At 36.7% G+C, this 19,185-nt stretch overlaps 1 protein-coding gene across 1 annotated transcript; it reads right to left on the bottom strand.

Moving 5' to 3' along the window:
- Window positions 1–5,742: 5,742 nt before the first annotated feature.
- On the bottom strand, window positions 5,743–17,057 carry LOC113232218. The gene is made up of 7 exons (XM_026466871.1): window positions 16,919–17,057; window positions 14,596–14,728; window positions 12,575–12,704; window positions 10,661–10,755; window positions 7,272–7,378; window positions 6,619–6,748; window positions 5,743–6,047 (listed from the first exon to the last, which is right to left on the bottom strand). The coding sequence occupies exons 1-7, from the start codon at window positions 16,984–16,986 to the stop codon at window positions 5,952–5,954; spliced, it is 759 nt and encodes a 252-aa protein (XP_026322656.1). The 5' UTR covers window positions 16,987–17,057; the 3' UTR covers window positions 5,743–5,951.
- Window positions 17,058–19,185: the final 2,128 nt, after the last annotated feature.

Raw genomic sequence — 19,185 nt, 5'->3', positions numbered from 1 at the left:
TAAAAATATAATATATTAGAATACAAGTTTATATTCGATTATAGCGATGATTTGATAATTATATCAAATATAAAAAAAAATCCCTTAAATATAAGTAACGAGATTCAAGTAAAGAATGTAATAAGTTTAAGTAAATGCTTAAGACTATGTAACTTAAGTTAAGGAACTTAAGTTCGTGTAACTTAAAATGTTATAATTGCGACAAATACGTTAGCTATAGTAGATCGTAACCGTTCAAAATTGAACGTAGTGTTAATTTTATGTTAAAACATCTAAAATACTTGAGAAAATTGTATAAATAAACCTAATTTATTATAAGGTATCCGTAGTTTAATTGCAAATTGTCAAAAGAATGTACAATAAGGTTCAAATTAACCGCTGTCCAAATTTTCCCATGCCTTTTTTTTACCCAGTCGATTGGAATAACTGGCGGAACAGCCATCCCATATTGCAGGGTGTCGTTTTACAACCTATATAAATTCTTCGATTTTCAGCCGTCGTGGTTAATTTGAAAAATTAATATGCACCCCTCACTAACCGTGACTGCAGCGCGACTGTCGGACGGCAGCTGCGCGGTTGCAGCGCTACTGCAGCACGTCTAACAGCGGATACAGTTGGTAAACCGGTTGTTAAGTATTCTGATACTCAGTCTACATATGTTGCGATACAAAAGTGGTACGTAAACGTTTAAAAATACAAGAGTGTTTTATTTTTACATCGTCCTGCTAGGCAACGTGTTTAACATGAGTATGCAAATATAATAGATTTTTTTTAGACCAGCGCTAGGGAAACCTTGTATTGGAGGTGCCGTGGCACATATATACACTCATAGACAACCATAAATTACACCCAAACTCACAAGAGAAATACGTCTCGTTTGCCTCTGCGTGGCAGTAAAGCGCAGGAACCTTAACAGAAACAAAACAATGGAAGTGCGTTATGCCTCGATTACCATCAGAACCGCTGCCGTCAAAACGCACACAAACAAATGATAAACGCTACGAAATATTGATAATGATTGGTCGTAGTTTCGAATTTAAAAAGATGTAACAAATTCTGGACTGTTAATATAATTTAAACTTTACTCATTCGGTATATAGTTCAAAAGTTCAATACCTTTATTGCAAGTTATTACATTTTGATTTTATATTGAAACTTTATACAGCATGCTGCCATCTTGCGGCCAACAGCTGAACTACGGCGAAGGACTAACAACTGAACTAAAACAAAGTAGTATCTTCGCGACAACCGATGTCTTCTTTAATTAATTGCATAATTAGTTTTATTTCGATCAATTAAGTTTAAAATTAACAAAACACTCATGAATCATGAAAAATTTTGTTCGCTACTAGTGTGAACCATAACTTAAGCTCAAGTAGGCGTAACTACGCCTACAGTTGGCATGCGAGCTACGCTAACTAACCATTTTAACTGTATTTATTGTTCTGTGAAGCTAACCGTTCAGCCACTGAGGCAGTGGATTCTAACACAATGTGGATTTTTGGTCTTTTATAGTAAATATGAGAGAATAAGAATTTGTTTTGTAATAAATTCGGCAGTTTCTGTTTAATTAGAATTATTCAGAAGCTTGGACTCTAGAGGTGCCTTCAAATTAGACGCACTGCAGCCACGTCAATACTAATTTTTATACACTATTTAGAAGCGCAACCCCGTACATTACACAAGTTTTGTTAATAGTGACTCTTCCTACCGACCCTTAGGGTATACGAGAAGGACACTAGAGCCAGTGCAAGCACGCCTGCACAGGGACCTTATTACTCAGGTCCTGTCCCCAGATCAGCACGTGTACACAGACTTCATCTGGTTGTCAAAAGGTTAGCGAGCTGAGCTGCCCCGAGTGCACGTACAGCACTCTCCCTATTGTTCAGAAAGATACCGGAGCTGTTGGCACGCTAACTTCCCGTTACGCGCTGCGCAACTAACAGTTGCCATCTCTAAACCGTTGGCTTTAAAGTCTATCGTTGACTGTGAAGTATTTAAAAGCGCAGCTGCAGCATCGTGTCACGCGCGCCACTTATGCAGTCACAATTAGTTGACTAAAAATTACATACATACAAGTGTATAATATGAAGGCGCCTTCATATATATTTTTAATTGCATCCATCTGTTCCAGCGGTTTGTATGATTAAGGCGAAATGATATCGTGTTTGTATAGGCTTTGAAGCGTTTGAAGTAAATGCGTATGTTAAGCGATAACTCTGACATTTGAGTAACTCAGGTGAAGAAGATATTCCACCTTTAAGGGTGGGAAATTTGGTGATGAATCCTATTTACTATAACAATAGCTATGTATACACGTTTACAATAGTAATGTATCTGTCGCATGTTATAACTCAACTAAATGTTAAAAGTAAACCATTTTGGACGGAACTTATAACAAATAAGGGCTTATTTTTAAAATTAACTTAAGGCAGTATTTTTTTAATTGCTGACGTAGATTCGTTTATTCCTTTCTCCCGTGTTGTACCTCATCTGATTAACTTTCGTAACTGGCATAAGGATTCCTTAATTTCTCAAACACGCATCTTAAAAAGAGTGATCATTCAGGTGACGGCAAAACTTTCTATTTATTTTAAATTTCTTATCAAGGGTATTAATTTGGATACATTATTTTAAAAATAGGTCAAAGCCAGTGTGTGAATGTGAAGGAAATGTGATAAGAAATCAGCCTGCATTTCAGTTACTTTGTGTCTTAAGATACGAGTTTGAAAAAAGTAAAGCGACGATAAGGTGTTAAATTATTTTCGGTTTAACACTTGACATTTTTGCTATAATTATTAAATACAAAGATTGAACACTAAGAAAAAATCCTTCGACCCGGGATTCCGTTCCCATTGCTCTTTACAACTAAGCTAGTAGGTCGAGTTACCAAATAGACGAAATTCTTCTGTGGCTGTCATAGATTTTTGCGTTGACGCAATAAACGACATCTGTGAGTAAACGAATCCGGTTGGAGCCCTGACGGGTCGAAAATCATTCATCCTTTCCAAGGTGAGTCGTTACTTCCCACCGGGACAGTTCCATAACATTCTACATAAGTTTTGTTCATAGTGCCCCTCCCTATCAACCTCTTGGTTATGCGGGCACTATGGCACTATGGTCAGTGCAAACGAGCTCACACAGGGACCATCTAAGTCAGGTGCTAACCCCGGATCAGCACGTTTGCACATACTTCATCCGGTTCTCTATAAGGCTAATTAATGCCTTAGGTGAACCGCCCCGGGTGCACGTACAGCAACCTCGCTATTTTCCAGATAGGTACCGGAGCTGTAGGCCACCGGGACAGTTGCTTCAGCTGTACCAAGCACAAGTCCGGTTGTGTATGGAGTACTGCTGCCACCTATGGAATGGCTCTACTACATACCAACTGGCCACTTTGGATTCAATCGACAAGCGTGTCAGTGGTGTCAGGAGACTTATGGGTGATTTGGAATTGGTTGAGGCGAAGCTGCAGAGTCTTGAGCACCGCAGTACAGTTGCCTGCTTATCGGTATCGCGAAGAGTGCGATGGAATTACACGATTTAATTCCGCCTTCCCCTTTCCATCACCGGGGGACTAGACGAAGGCTTGGGTTCCACCCCTATGTTGTGGATATTCCAAAGATTCGCACGAAGCGTTACGCTTCCATATTTATATGGCGAACGGCTATGAAGAGGTATTCTGCCTTTACAAGACGAGAGTGAATAGGCATTGCTTAGGTTTGCATGCTCCATCGTGGACCTCACTGTCACTTTCCACCGGATGAGATGGAAGTCAAATGAGCATTTATATATTTTATAAAAAAAAAAGGAATTTTCCTTTGTGTTCAATCTTTATATTTAATAAAATTATAGCAAACTAGCGGAGTTATATTACAAAAAAAAAATCAATAATACTTGACTTCTTGAGCTGTAATCTCGTGTCATTTTTAGGTCACTTTTATTTGTCTAATTTTGGTGTCAATTTATTATTCTTGCCGCGAACGCGCAAACCTATACGCACTCGGAATGATACGCGCGAGAGGATGACACACCCTAACGTGATGTCACGACAAGCGGCAGGAGCACAGCGGCACTCGCCTTATCGACAGCCACAGGCTACGGTCAACCTTATTACAATTATATCATATTTGCAAGCCAAGCTGTATAATTGAGACGGCGAATATACCAGCTCTATAGTAATACAGTCCACTTTTATTTTACGTCACATTACGGCCGTAACAATTTAGTATTCGAGTATATTGTCGTGAAATATAAAATAATATTTCAGGTTGCTACACTCGAATATTAAATAATGTGTCACGATAATATTCTAGAACATTTAAATAATAAAAATTGCCACCGAAATTAGGTAGAGAAAACAAACCTGAAAATTACATAATAAGTCTCTTTAGGGCAATTGTCCCTTAACTTTTAAGTTTGGGGTAATTGCCCCGTAATTTTAAGCTTGGGTAATTGTCTCTTACTTTTAAAATTATGTCTCCATGAATCAAAATAATATATCTACTATATTCAAAGTACTTTCCTTCTGTATTACATAGCCACGGCTATGTAATACCGTCACCGTATATACTCGTATACAAAAAAGGTTGTCAAATTATTACTACAGAATGTTCGCTTTTGAAAGCTGTAATGTCACACGTCGTATTATGTTACGACAAAAATGTTAAATACGGCAGTTAACGAGATGAGGGACGATACGTACATTGTAACATTGTAGTTGCAAATGTAACGAAATACTTTTAGGAAATTGCTTACCCAAATTGAGGTAAAATACTCCTTAGGGACAGCGCAAGCCGGCAGACGGCCAAATTTGACAACCTCGTGATTCCGTTGTTGGACGCTGATCCCTTTCTTACCCTTCAAGTGCAAAATCGGGTAATTAAAGCTTATAATTTGAAGATAAAAGGCACTATGATATTCCTTTATTTTCGTTAAAAAATAATGGTATAATCATGACAATCGTCATACAAAATTATTTATAGTAATTCTGTTTTAGTACTAACAGAAAAGTTCACGTAAATGGAGGTGCGAGGTTTACAAAATAAGCCGATATATTTTATACTATTACAATTGAAATAAGGTATAAATTTCAATGCTTTTAGACTGACCACGGAGCATTGCGGCGCATTTCTCTCTGTGACTCAGAACATTGAAATGTATACCTTATTGCAATTGTAATAGCATAAAACACACAATGATAAATTTAATGTTATCTGCCTTCCCATCCGCCGATACGCGCTGGCCCTTACATTTAGTGTAAAATCCCTATAACATAGGGGTAAATTTGCTTCCTAAATGTTCAATTGCAAGTTAAACTGCTATTTCGAACCTAACCAAATTTTGCTTACAATTCCATAAAAAAGTTTCTTTAGGGCAACTATCCCTCATCTTTTAAGTTTGGGGTAATTGTCCCTAGACTTTTAAATTTGGGGTAATTGTCCCTTAACTTCTAAGTTTGGGGGTAATGTCCCCTTGATTACATGAAAAATTTTCATAACATATGGTCCAGATCCCCTCCGAAAGGGATTTGTTTTTTACAATGATCTTAACTTAGTTCTTTTCCGCCAGTTTTATATAATTTTGTACAGTTTAAAGTGTAATTCTCATAATTATAAAATATAAAAATTTCTGATTTCGAATGGTGATTAGTGTTTGTTACGTAACTTTGTTTGTAGACACAATTTTAGAAAAAAGAAACCAGATAAATATTTCATAATGGCGGAAAAGTCCTTGGCCAAAATGTTCAAATCCCTTTTTGCGATATGCACAATTACATAACTTTAAACTTGTGTTTCTAAACTATCCGTGCCTAAAGCAGCCTGTGTAAAAGCGTCTTCCGGAGACAAAGGCGACAACTCACATGTGGTATCAGCTGATGTGGTAGCGTCTTCGTTAAGAGGTGTTATCTCATCTAGAGATAAACGAGGAGGGGGTGGGGGCGCATGAAGTCATATTTGTGAAGCGGGCATTGTTGACACCGTGCTATGAGGGGTGGTGGGGCGGGAGCCGGCGAGAGACGCGTTAAGGGAGGCCATTGTGCCCATCTGAAAAAAACATATATATATAACAGTTCTTTTTACGTATTACTGTAGAATACGACGTTAGTATTTATGACGTAACGTCGTGCTGCTATTCTACTGCCATTCCTTTTTTTTTGCCTTATTCTCAGTTGCCATCACTGGCTTTGTTCCCACTGGCAACAAGTGGTGACAAATGGGATAAAAAGATCTGTTGTTGCCACTACCGACAAATGGGATTTAAGATATCCCGGTAGTTGCCAGTGGCGAAAAAAAAACAAATGGTATAAAAAATACCAATTAATATTTGTTTATTGCCGCCTAATTCGAAGACTAAATTGTTGATTAAACGAGATAAAAACTAAAATTTCTTTCTAATAAAGATCTTAGGGGCACAGCCACTGTGCCCGTCACCCTGAAACGTAAGTTGACAAGTACCATGTGCCTGTAATGTCACCAGCGTCCTTACCCTTCAAAACCGGAATGCAGTAATGCACATATTACTGCTTGGCGGTGGATGTAGGTACCTCTACTGCTTACAATAATATCTGTGTTTTGTGTCAAATTGACAGTGTATCTTCTCAATAAATAAACTCACCCGCAAATGTGCCAAATCCTCCAGTTTGGTAAGATCAGACAGCTCGAGATATAGACTGTAGACAAGAACCCAGCCATAGGCACCCACCACACAGAACATTATCCAGAACAGACACATGAAGACGTTATAACTGTAACAAACAACATCAATATCAACTCATTACATATAATAATAATAACGCACACAGGCAACATAGCCCCGCACTAGGGAAACCCTGTGTCGCGGGTGCCGTGGACACACACATAGACAAACACAAATTACAACCAAATTCACGAGAGAAATAAATGTAGGCCCTACAAATATTTCTCCCGGTCCAGGAATCGAACCTGGGACCTCTGCGTGGCAGTCCGGCATGGTAACCGTTCGGCCACTGAGGCAGTCAATGTTAGTAATATGCGAGGTAGTCAGTGTGTATAATATTATAAAGCCAAGTTTTATTTTAAAAAAAGACGGCTTTATATATTTTTCACTTTGGCGACATTTTTTTAATGTCACGAGAGTCAGGTATTGTCAAAGCGAAACATTGTTAAGTATTTTGGGGACAGCGGGACACGAAGCTTAAAAGCGGGACGTATGCTCACATTAACCATAGAGCACGGTTTGCACATCCAAACTATAGTTAGGGGGCTTATTATTGATTTCGTTGTACTTACGCGAATATCATGTCGTTGACGATCGATGCGAAAATGAAGGCGATGAATCTGAACAGTATGAATACACCGAACGTGTACAACCATGGCACTATCTTCTTTTCGTACTCCTGTAAAGACGTAATGATAAGTCCATCGTCATCAATATAGTTTTTATATGTAGTTAACCATGCATACTATTCTCACAGACACAGAACAGAACAGCTGTTTCTTATGCCTAATGCCATGACGTTTTTGAGATATGCGCGTCCAATTTTTTTTAAATTAAGAACGCCTAAATCTTCTTTTTTGAATTTTTAGATATCGAAATAATTATCGTGATAATTATCAATGAGAGTTATCCAGTGAGAATTAACATTAACAATAATCGTCACAATTATCAACAATAATTCGATAATTAACGTTATAATTATCGGTGATAATATTGTGAAATTATCAACTATAATAATATCGTGATAATTATCAACGATAATTATCATTCCGTACCTCGGTTGTGACGTTACAATAAATACTTTCCATTACATTCTAAAAGTTTGACAGATAATTAGAAACAGAGCAAGACTGAGTCGGAATCCATCCTCTAATGTCGGAAAGAGAGGATGTCAATGTCACCGAGACATTTTAAAAACTTGTGACGCGCATGAGTGGCGTAATTTCCGCTCAAACTTGGCCTATTTCACTAAGTGTACGTCGAAAAAGAAAAACACAACATATATGTATTTAAGCACAAGACAACACTGAATGGGTCTCCTCAAATTGCCGCAGCAACGCGATGCAACAAGATTACATTTCTTGAAACAAAATATGCAAGAAGCGCCAGGTGTATTTTTCAAAATGCAACATAATACAGAATGTTGCTTTTCAAGAACAGTGCCCAATGCAAAATTTGTTATTTTTTTATTTATATTTTTCCATAATATTAACCTTAGAAGTAAGTTCAAACTTATGGTACCACGATTTCGTTTAACTAAAGTAAACGACTTTTTCATTGGGATCTGTATGTTTTTACAATAAGATTCCGGAGCAATTAAGATTGTCAGTTCCTAAACCTACATTTAAAATGTTTTAATTGAAAAGTCATATTACATAATTGAAGACTACGTGTTTGATAATCTTTATCAAAATGTATGAGAAGACGACATCACTTGAGATTCCACACAAATTTGGTTCAAAGTGTATTCCATAGCATTTAAGTTTATTTGAAAAAGCAATAGAGTTTCTTGCTAGTTCTTCTCAAGGAAGTTAGCACAGTGAAAGAGCAGCTTAAAAAAATCGGTTCTCACTACTCAAAGAATATTGAGAGAAAAACGCCTTGAATTGGAGAAATAGCAAAATCAACCATTAAAATAATTGCTCTTTAAGAAAATTTAGGCGCTATTTATAAAAATGAATCTTCGTGCGTGAACAGCCACTCTTAGAGGTAGATGATTTCGTTCAAAATGAAATAGGACCACTATGGAAGTACCCTCTTACCAACAAAAAAAGAATCATGAAAATCGGTTCACAAATACCGGAGTTATCGCGTAACATACATAAAAAAAACATGCAGTCGAATTGAGAACCTCCTCCTTTTTTGAAGTCGGTTAAAACGTGACATTTTTAACAGTAAATTTATTTTACATAAGGAATAAATAAATGACTATTTGACTTAGACTTCCGCTTTTTTTTCTTTTTTTTATGATAATAAGTAAGGGGACAAGTTTCATGACAAGTGCCAGTAATTTCACCAGCATTCTTACCCTTCAATGTTTTTTGACATAGGTCTCTATTGTAGAAAGCCCTCGAGAAGAGTTATTTTGCGAATAATAAGTTACAAATTGCATGGAATATATTCTGGTGCGTTGCTGCAGCATTTTGAAACGACCGTATGCAAAATAAGTGTTGTAATAAACTAATTTAATAAGTACCTTGTTCTTATTTTGTGTCACTAGCTAAATGGCAGCATGAATAGTGAAAAGTGCACATGTATTAATGATTTGTTAATGTAAGTAATGATTTAAATAAAATGAAGATTGAAAATGGTAATGATGGTATTTTGAAATCATAAATTGACATATTTACAAAAAAAAAAGTCGTTTAAACCCAATACGAAGATCAGTAACAAGCACATTGTTAGTAGCGACATCTGGCGAGCAACACTACTAACACCGCAGCGCGGTAAGCTAGCGTTCTCCAGTTGGTACATCGCAGACTCGCTAGGTGGCGCTACTAATATTGATATTTAGTTTATATGACTCCAACAATATATAAATTGGGAACCATAGCGACAAAATGTTCTTTTTCTTTTATGGCAACTCGCTCAACAAGAACGTCAACAAGAATAAAATCTCAGGTGTTTTAATGAATTTTTGAGCACCCGATCCAGAGAATTTACATATAAAGACAAATTCGTAAGACCTGTTGACCAGACAGAATTGAGCTCCACACCTCGGTCTGTAGCTCAGATCTCTATGATTGATATGGCTTACTTAATATATGTATGCTTTCGGTTCCGTGAGTGAACGAAAAACGCTTTTAATTCCTATAAATACAAGTGGAACATTTTGAGCCACCATCTATTAGCACAATAATGACTTGTGTAGTTGAGAGCTGTCAGTAAAGTACTTCTAGACAACTGTTAGGATATACACAGCGTACAGAACGCAACACTCTTTCGTACACTTATGGCCTTTGTCTTTGCCTACCCCAATGAGAAAAGGTCGTGAAGTATACGTATGGCCATCGAGTATATAACCTGAAATAGGGACGGAATGTCATTTAATTTCTTTGAAAACTTCTGCCAAATCATTAAGGTGACAACTGCGCTGCGATTGGTCAGCCCGAACTCAAAATAATTGACGGATGTCGTCAATAGTTTCACTTCCAATGACCAGTTTAACTTGAGCTTTGCTGTAATTGACGAAATGTGAAAAATTACATATTTAATATATAATTACCGATGAAATGTGATTCCGTTTGTTTTGTAATTCGGTATTTTACTGTTTTTCCCACACCACTGAATGGAATAGCCCCCCATTGTTAGAGATATTATCTTTATTACAGTAAATACAGAATATTTTTAGAATATACGTAGACGTACACACAGGTCAGTAGTTGGCGCTGTACTATTACAGCTTTCTAATTTGTTGATACATAAAAGTGATATAAGGCCCATTTGTCTGATGAGTGGCCAAGGGTGGATGGCACTTATTTTGTCTCTATTTCTGGTTATATACTAGATATGTATGGCTTACCCGTGCCCATCGCAACTTATTCTTCTGCTTATAGCGCCTTGTCCTATCGGAGGTTAGCAACAGCTCTGTACAAAAGCCATCTGGTCTTCTACCTTGCTTTTTGTACGTGAAAGAAACCATAGTAAACTTAGTCATGAATACAATTATTGAAAAACGCACCTTCCGCAGTGCCACAATAAGGATGATGCTGGTGATAAGGACCGCAACTGAACCGATCCAGGAAAACAGCGCAAACACAATCAGCACGTTGCGGACTGAAATAGACGAAAATAAACTAATTCAAATGTAAAAAAAATCAAAGTCACTGTCCCTAAGCTAACAACTCGTAAAGACCAAATTACTGTGTTTACACATGGCGACTTTTAGCAGCGATACAAACGCACGTTTGCATCGCTACACTTGCGATTCATAGGCTCAACTCACACTGGCGCAGGGTCGAAGCGTCGCAGAACTACGGAAACCCTGTGTCGCTGGTGCCTTGAACACACACATAGACAACTACAAATTACATCGAAACTCACGAGAGAAATAAATGTAGGCCATACAAATATTTCTCCCGGCCCGGGAATCGAACCTGGGAACTCTGCTTGGCAGTCTGGCATGGTAACCGTTCGGTCACGGAGGCAGTTCATAAATATAATAATGATAGATATGCTATAGGCGAAAAATCTGACGCGTCGCGACTCTGCGCCAGTGTGAGTTAAGCGATAGGTGATTGCATCGATGCAAACGCGGAACGGCATCGATACTAACGCGCGGCTGCACCGATAAAACGCGCGACTGCATCGATACAAACAGGCAACTGTATAGATACAAACGGACGACTGCATCGATACAAACGCCTGACTGCATGGATACAAACGGGCGACTGCATCGATACATACGGGCGACTGCATCGATACATACGGGCGACTGCATCGATACTAACGCGTGACTGCATCGATGCAATCGCTTATAAATTACAAATGTAGCGAAGCAACCTGACTGCGTGGTTGAACGGTTTCCATGCTGGACTGCCACGCAGAAGTCATGGGTTCGATTCCCAGATCGGGAAAAATATGTGTATGGCCTACATTAAATTATATATAACGTCATCAGAGGCACTGGCCCTCATCAACTTAAAAGTTCCTCGTAAAGTGCCTAGGGTCCCCATTGCCAAATCGTTTGTTTTATCTAGTGGCCGAACTAATCTCGGAAAGTATGTTCCTTTGAACAGACTCATGCAGTCATACAATGACTTGACTGTGACCAGAGACAGTGACATAGATATCTTTAATGTAGGGAACACTAAACAAATTATTTGCATGTGCAAGCAATTATTTCAATCTTAAGTCCTTTTTAATCAATTATTGTTGTAATTTTACATTTTCAATTGTTTATTATTATTATTTTAGATTATTCTTTATATGTCATTGGGTAACTCTAAATATTTAGTGCTGTATACACCTGTAGCGACTTTGCACCTTGTATGGTGAACTTATGTATATTTATTTCTAAAATTGTTTCATTTTAAGTTGATGATGTATCTTTAAATGGACGTAATTAAACAAAAAGGATATAATATACAGAATTATAAAAAAAAATAGTTACATGTACCAAACGGTCCCTAAAGTCCAAACTCTTAGGGTCGTATTCTAGAACTCTACTCAATGCTCAAGTCAGGATTGCACTGGAAACACAAGCACTGGAAATACGACACTAATGGCAGGGACTTGAGTATGATTTCGAGTGCTTTAAACCATACTCAAATCCTGACTTGAGCATTGAGTAGAGTTCTAGAATACGACCCTTAGATTAACAAAAAATCCAACATATGAACATAAATAAAAATCTTGGAGTTACATGACATTGTTTTAAAAATAAAACAAGAGTGAGAAGCACTTTGAAACTTCAAACTGCTATATCTCGAAAGTGAGTGTATGGAGATTGGATCCTTTTTGTTTAACTACGTCCAAATAAATAAATAAATTCTGTCGTGGCTTTGGGTGTTATTTATGGTTGCCTATGTGTGTGTCCATGGCACCCGCGATACAGTGAAAAAACGGTACAATAATCTTGAATTGGCATGAATACCTGGAGCGCTTCCAACGTAAACAAACTGGAAGCTGATGACGTAATATCCGTAATGTACTGAACCTGGAGTGGCCATACCCAGGCAGTACAGATCGAAGATGCTCTGCGCAAATGTGAACAGTGCTATGAACTGAAACAAACAACGATTCAATTTAAATGAGTTTAACCGACTTCAAAAAGGAACAGGAAGGAGGTTCTCAATTCGACTGTGTTTTTTTGTTCCGAGTTACCATGTACTTATTGTAGCGAATCGCAGCAGTCGCTGCAAATATATTCTATATCTTTGTATATATTTCTCGTAATAGTCTGTCATATTTAAATTTCAAATTTAAATGTGATTATTTTTGGCGCCTTTTCTGATTTTTGTTTGCTGTTTTGCTTTAATAGCTACGTGTTTTCTAGTAAATTAATAAATGGTAAGTACGTTTGCTTCGGCCATGCTCACTCGTTGTTAGCAGTCACCCTTTGACCCATTGATACAGTTCGCAACACTTGTCTCATTATGCTAACTGTGAAGGTAAAGGTGGCGCGCGCGAGTCACGACAATGCCGCTGCAACTGCGCTTCTAATTATTGTATGAAAACTAGTAGTGGCGCGCCCTTAGGGCGCGTTCCCATTATGTCGTCTTTTTTTTTGTCTGTCTATCGTGACTGTGTCGTGGACGTTTATTTCATCATTGAACGACTGTCGCGTCTAGCTGTTTCCACTAGATCTTAACGACAATTTATCGGTTTGAAGTTGCGATCATCTGTCGTCATATTTTTATCGTGACGTTTTATTTATCGTTGCACGACTGTCGTACCTAGATCTTCCCATTATCACGAAGATTGTCGTCGTAACGTCAAAAAAGTCATGAACGACAGTTAATCGTGTTGTTCTGTGTGTGAACACTTTATTTCAATATACAAGTCACGACACTTTAAACTGCACGACAATCTGTCGTCACGACACAATGGAAACGCACCCTTAGGGTGCATTCCCACGGCCCGTGATGTCAAACGCGCCGATTTGTACAGTGTCAAGCCCGCGAAACTCCAACGCGAGTACTGGTGCGTATTCAAGTAAGTAAGTATAGTGTAAGTAGTAAGTATATTGAGAATTTACGCCTTAGAGTTAGCCAACAGTGGCGGACCCGAACAGGACAAGGCGTGTGGGAAGCCGTCTTTAGGGTGATTCTTAGTTATTTATTATAGTATCTTAAAGTGGTACTTTGATTACCTCCTATGCCATGTACATTTCCAGCTGTTTGTGAATCTCTTGTCGACAAAATAATAATATCTAACTGGGTGACGAAATATCATAGATGGCGCTACATCTAAAAAGTCGTTGTAAAACCAAATATAAATAAAAGATACGACGCAAGCACATACAAAAATTCAATAATGAAAGATATAAAATTCGTGCGGTCCGCTGGTTCGTTCTGTGGCTTAGTTGGTAGTGTCTGCCACGGTATGCTAGAAGACGTCGGTTCGAATCCGGCCGGATCGAAGGATTTTTTTCTGAGTGTTCGATCTTTTCATTAATAATTATAACAAACTAATGGAGTAATTTCACATAAAAACGATTGAATATCAATTCAATAAAATTAAAAATAATATTTTGTGTTCTTTGTATACATCATCATCTCTGCAGAAGACGGGTCTCCTCTCAGGCGAGTGATTAGAACATAAGGCCAACTCAAGGACTTAACACGTATTTCGAAGGTTGTGTACTTTCTTTGACATACAGGTTTCATCACGACGTTTTCCTTCACTAAAAAGATCATGGTAAATTTCAAATTGTTGCTCGGTTTTGCTAGCCCAGATTCGATTCTCCAACCTCTGCAAGCAGAGGCCTCAAGAGGCAGTAGGTCAAACCACTAAGCTACCACAGTAATGAGTTACTAATAACAACGTTTTTATTTAGATGGCGATTACTACTTTTCATCACAGCAATAGTTTGACCTATTGCAGCTTAATTTTATGTACAAAAAATTGTAAATGATTGTACGAAAGTATTATTTATTTATAATTTAAACATACCACAGAAATAAATCCAATAAGTAAGGATCCTCTCTGCAAATCTAAGACAACAGCATCATGTAATATTGGTTTTTGGTACCACGGTAGACGTAGAGACCGGACGGATTTAGTGGAACGGAGATTCGTAGATGATCTGGAACAAATTTAAGCATTGTTATTTGTATCACTTATACATAGCATTGCGAACTGCAGCAACAGCTACAATTTTTATGAAATTATCTTCTCATTTCATTCTAGTAGCTTTAGAGCTCCTTGTGAAAGAGTTCATCCAGGGAAGCACTGCCACCTTAACTATTTCTGCCACTAAGCAGTAATGTCAGTATTACTGTGTTCCGGTTTTGAAGGATAAGGGTGCTGGTGAAATTACAGGCACATGGGACTTGTAAATTTATGTTCAGGGTGGCGGGCACAGTGGCAGTGGCAACTGTTATGACCAGATGTCTGGCTAAAAGCGACTTTTAGCAGCGATGCAGTCGTACATTTTTATTGTTGCAGTCGATTGTGTACATCAATGGAATTTGCCTATAAATCGCAAGTGTAGCGATTCATTCGCGCATTTGCATCGCTGCTATAGTGTTCCAATCCATTTTGAACAAAAAGTAAACAAACCTGTTTGGTTAAAATTCTAAAGCAATCACTCAATAAATCAAATAAGTAACATTTTCACGTATATTTCGAAGATTTCGACTTGATATATCATCACGTTTTCCAACAATATTCATTTGAATAGCATCGTAAAATCGTATTTGAAAAATGATAGTCCAAAAGTGAGGTTATTATTCATCTCTACTTCTATGACTTGCCTATGGCTGCATAGTGCTGTTCGAAAAAAAAAAAAGTTTAGTAATCGATAATTATATCATATCAAAATATATTGAATTTTAGAAGTTTTGCTCGAATATATAGTTAAAACTATTGGAGACAGACTTTTCATGAATTTCCTGATACTAAAAATCATCAGAAAAAATGTCACTTTTTAATTGTCTTTTTTTATGTCTTATAATGTCTTCATTATGAGAAGAATTATTAAACTGTTACAAAAAGGTGTCCCAATCGTTACAATTTAACACATCAATGTTAAATTCTGAAATTAAAGCAACTGTTACACCTAGTAAACATCGTAAAAACTCGAATCCATGAAAATACAAACATTTGTTCAAAGTACAAACGTTCAGAAGTGTGTCCCACTCATCGCTGTGACTGGTGGGACACACTTTCAAATCTTAATATTTACGTGCACAATGACCAACCAAGCCAAAATAATGACCCTTAGCATAATTGTTACTTTTACAAAAGCAAATGCCAATAGGTTGCATATTTATTGGTTAAAATAAATATATATGTGTTTCATTGTGACGGCTGGGACTTGAAATTAGTATTTATTGCAAACTTTAATAACTCCTCACCATATATAATTCCATGCAATCACTTATCATTGTTTTAAAATTCGTAAATTGTATTTTCTTCAACAGTACGACTTTTTTAGAAAATTTTTGTTAACATTACAGAAAGAGATGCTTCGGTATAGACGACAGCACTATGGCTGCATTAATGAAAACAAAAAAAACAATAATTGTACAATATCCGAAAAATGTCATTTATTTCTAATGATTTGATTTATTGGGTGTATTCTAGTCATACAATTAAAACCAAATCGTGTAACTTATTTTTTTTTCAGTGTCATTTTCGCCGGAATGAAATTTCGCCCTCATTCAATTAATTAATCAATTTGTAGTTGGCTTTACAAATGGCCATCACTAAACCGTCTATGGTCGGGTCAGTGACTTGTTTGTTTACTTTTTGTTCAAAATGGATTGAAACAAAGTTTAAGTCGCCGTATGTAAACTACTCTTACCATCTTACTCATACAAAAAAATACAAAACAGGTCGCAATGGGAGAGTATAATGTACGCCATCTCCAATGTTAGTCGCTAGAGTTGAGAGGATGTGGATTATATTTTTCTGTAGTTAATGGAGCAATAAACGTTTTTGACGTAAATCCACTTATACCATTCTTTAATGAGGGGTGTGATGTGTTATTGTGTTTTAGATTTTTTTAATGTTTAAAAATTAGTTTTTTCGAGAAAACTAAAACTGAAAATCAATGAAACACCCCACTTTTGAAATTTCTTTCCCCTACCTCCAAAAACAACACCAACGCCCATTTCGACGTCAACTATTCTAAAGTTGAGCTCAGTCTCGTTTTTCCTCTCCCACAGTTAGACATGTACTTAATCAAAGTACAATAATAATGACGATAAAAGGCGTTCAATTATCAAGATGTATAATAACTTAATACAATAAATTTCGTGTATTAACTCACTTTCCCGTGTAGTGCGAGTACACTGACGGCGTAGACCGATACGCTGGAGGCTGCTTTCTTCCGTACATGTTAATAAATTCACGATTTTCACTCAAAAATCATCAAAAAATCGTAGGGGAATACACCTCAACAGTAAAAAATACCCGTAGGATTAAATAGTGTAATAAACACTTTATCGGTAAAAAATAATGTTTCACCCTACAAATAGACACCCTAATTGTTGAGAATGTAATGTGTTTTCTGTTATTTATTTATATTTTAACTTATTTTTCATGGTTGTTCAAATGCCACACCTATTGCACTCGTTTGTATAATAAATTGTCAAAAGTTGTTGTAGTACATAACGTTCCTTTTCTCATGTGTAATTACTGTTTAAATAGATAATATTTATTAGATGAAACTATCTTTAACTATAACTTAAAAACACTCAGCATCCTATTTCCATTAGTGCTCTTATTTTTATAATAGGCTAAGTTGTTTTATAATTATGTTTTAGTAGCGTTTTAGATTATAAAATCATAGACTTTCACGAATACTATAATACGTGTAACGTAACGCACAGGAGCAAAACGTCAACGCTACCGTTAGTGACGTGTCACGTCAAAATCAGACCTGGCACAATCGAGAAATGAAAATTCATTTTTTTTTTCATCCTCTAAGAGTCTAAGCACTGTCGTCAAATCAAGCAATCAAAACAATATTTCTGACAATACACATAAAATACCATATTATTTAAAAAATCAATATAAAAACACAAAAATTATGTAAAATTGATAAGTGAATATCCTAAATATACTAAAAATGAGTAAAACGTTGGAAGGTGCGGTGCGCCCACTCCTTTCATCCGCTCAGAAATCTCAAAAATACAAAGATGATGCTTTAAAAAAATTTAGATGTTGTTAGTAGTTTCTTTATTAAATACGTGATACTATCTATTACAAAGTTCATTACGGCGTTTATTACATCTACAAGAGATTTATTAAAAATATGCTATTATTATAGTCACTGAAAAAGCAAGAAACTGAAAAGTAACCTTTACTTTTCAGTTTTTTTTAAGTCTTCTGATTGTAAGCAGCAATCTGATAACGAAGACCTTGTTAATGTATGCCTAAATAAAACTATTTACGTGGTGGGAAATGTATCCATTGATTTATAATATGTATTTTTCTCTATACACTAAATAGAATAAGGGCGTTTTCAAATTATATGCTTCTAGAAGCGCTATAGTGGTGTCACTGAAGCACTGCATCCGCGCCACTATTAGTTTTCATACAATATTTAGAAGTGCATTTGTATCTTACAGTGCTACTGTCGCGACACGCGCGCGCTACTTTACACTTATTGTGACTGCAAAAGTCGTGCTTGTAGAAACAAGCATCTAATTTGTAAGCGCCCTAAGGGTCCATGAAGTGTGATAAGTTTTCAAAAGCAATAAACTGTGACAAGAAAAAGAAAACGGTGGTAATAGAAGTGCTATATAGAATGAGCAATTGTCTATTCCAGCAGTCTGCAGAAAAACACCAGTGCATTCTCGTACCTACTACGGCTTAGTATTCTGCACGGAATGCTTCCACAAGTACATATGGACACCGAACCAAACATTACAGAGCGACTTGAAAACTCTACCAAAATGATGAAAGGTTTACATTGACGCTAGCAGCGCAAAAATGGTACAACTCCATGAAATAATAATATTTCTTTATGTGTTTCCGCCTTTTATTAACATTTTGTGTGATTTTATTCGCTATAATAATAATTGTCCTTTTTCACTTCAGGTGTGACCTCCACAACAGCAGTTCGTTGAAGAGGTTCTTCCAAAAATAAATACTTAGCTGCTGCCTTAACGTGGGCTTTTGATCAATATTAACTGACTGCATTCTTCGACATTGATACTAGCCCAAGCCTAGTGGCCGTCATTAAAGAAATATTAATAAATATAAACTGACTCTGGCGATGATCGCCATAATTATTATATTATTCTTATAAAACTGACACTGGTACAAGGGTTGAGTCCACCATGATCCCCTAGCCCAATCCCCTAGGGGATCTTTGTGAACTCAGCAGTTCATTAGAATCCCCTATGTTATATTTAGGTTATGTAGGTATGTAAAGTTGGAATCATATTGCGGCTTAGTGTCCGCCATAAAGGAAGAAATAATAATAAATATAATAAAACTGTTTATTTCACACTTAGGTCCATATAAGTGTTAGTAAACAAATATAACATTAAAAATCTTGAAGAAATAAAACTAAGTGTTAGTACAATA

Source organism: Hyposmocoma kahamanoa, unplaced genomic scaffold (genome assembly GCF_003589595.1).
Source record: "Hyposmocoma kahamanoa isolate Upper Pololo Valley unplaced genomic scaffold, ASM358959v1 67, whole genome shotgun sequence".
NCBI classification, from domain to species: domain Eukaryota; kingdom Metazoa; phylum Arthropoda; class Insecta; order Lepidoptera; family Cosmopterigidae; genus Hyposmocoma; species Hyposmocoma kahamanoa.
The sequence above is the reverse complement of the archived record's forward strand: the minus strand, read 5'-3'. Positions and strand labels throughout refer to the sequence as shown.

Coding starts and splice junctions, on each gene's coding strand:
- LOC113232218 (XM_026466871.1), bottom strand. CDS start 16,986: ATGTACGGAAGAAAGCAGCCTCCAGCGTATCGGTCTACGCCGTCAGTG. Junction 10,756..12,574: donor TTACGTTGGAAGCGCTCCAG/GTATTCATGCCA, acceptor CGTCTATTTCAG/TCCGCAACGTGCTGATTGTG. Junction 6,749..7,271: donor GTCAACGACATGATATTCGC/GTAAGTACAACG, acceptor TGTTTGTTACAG/TTATAACGTCTTCATGTGTC.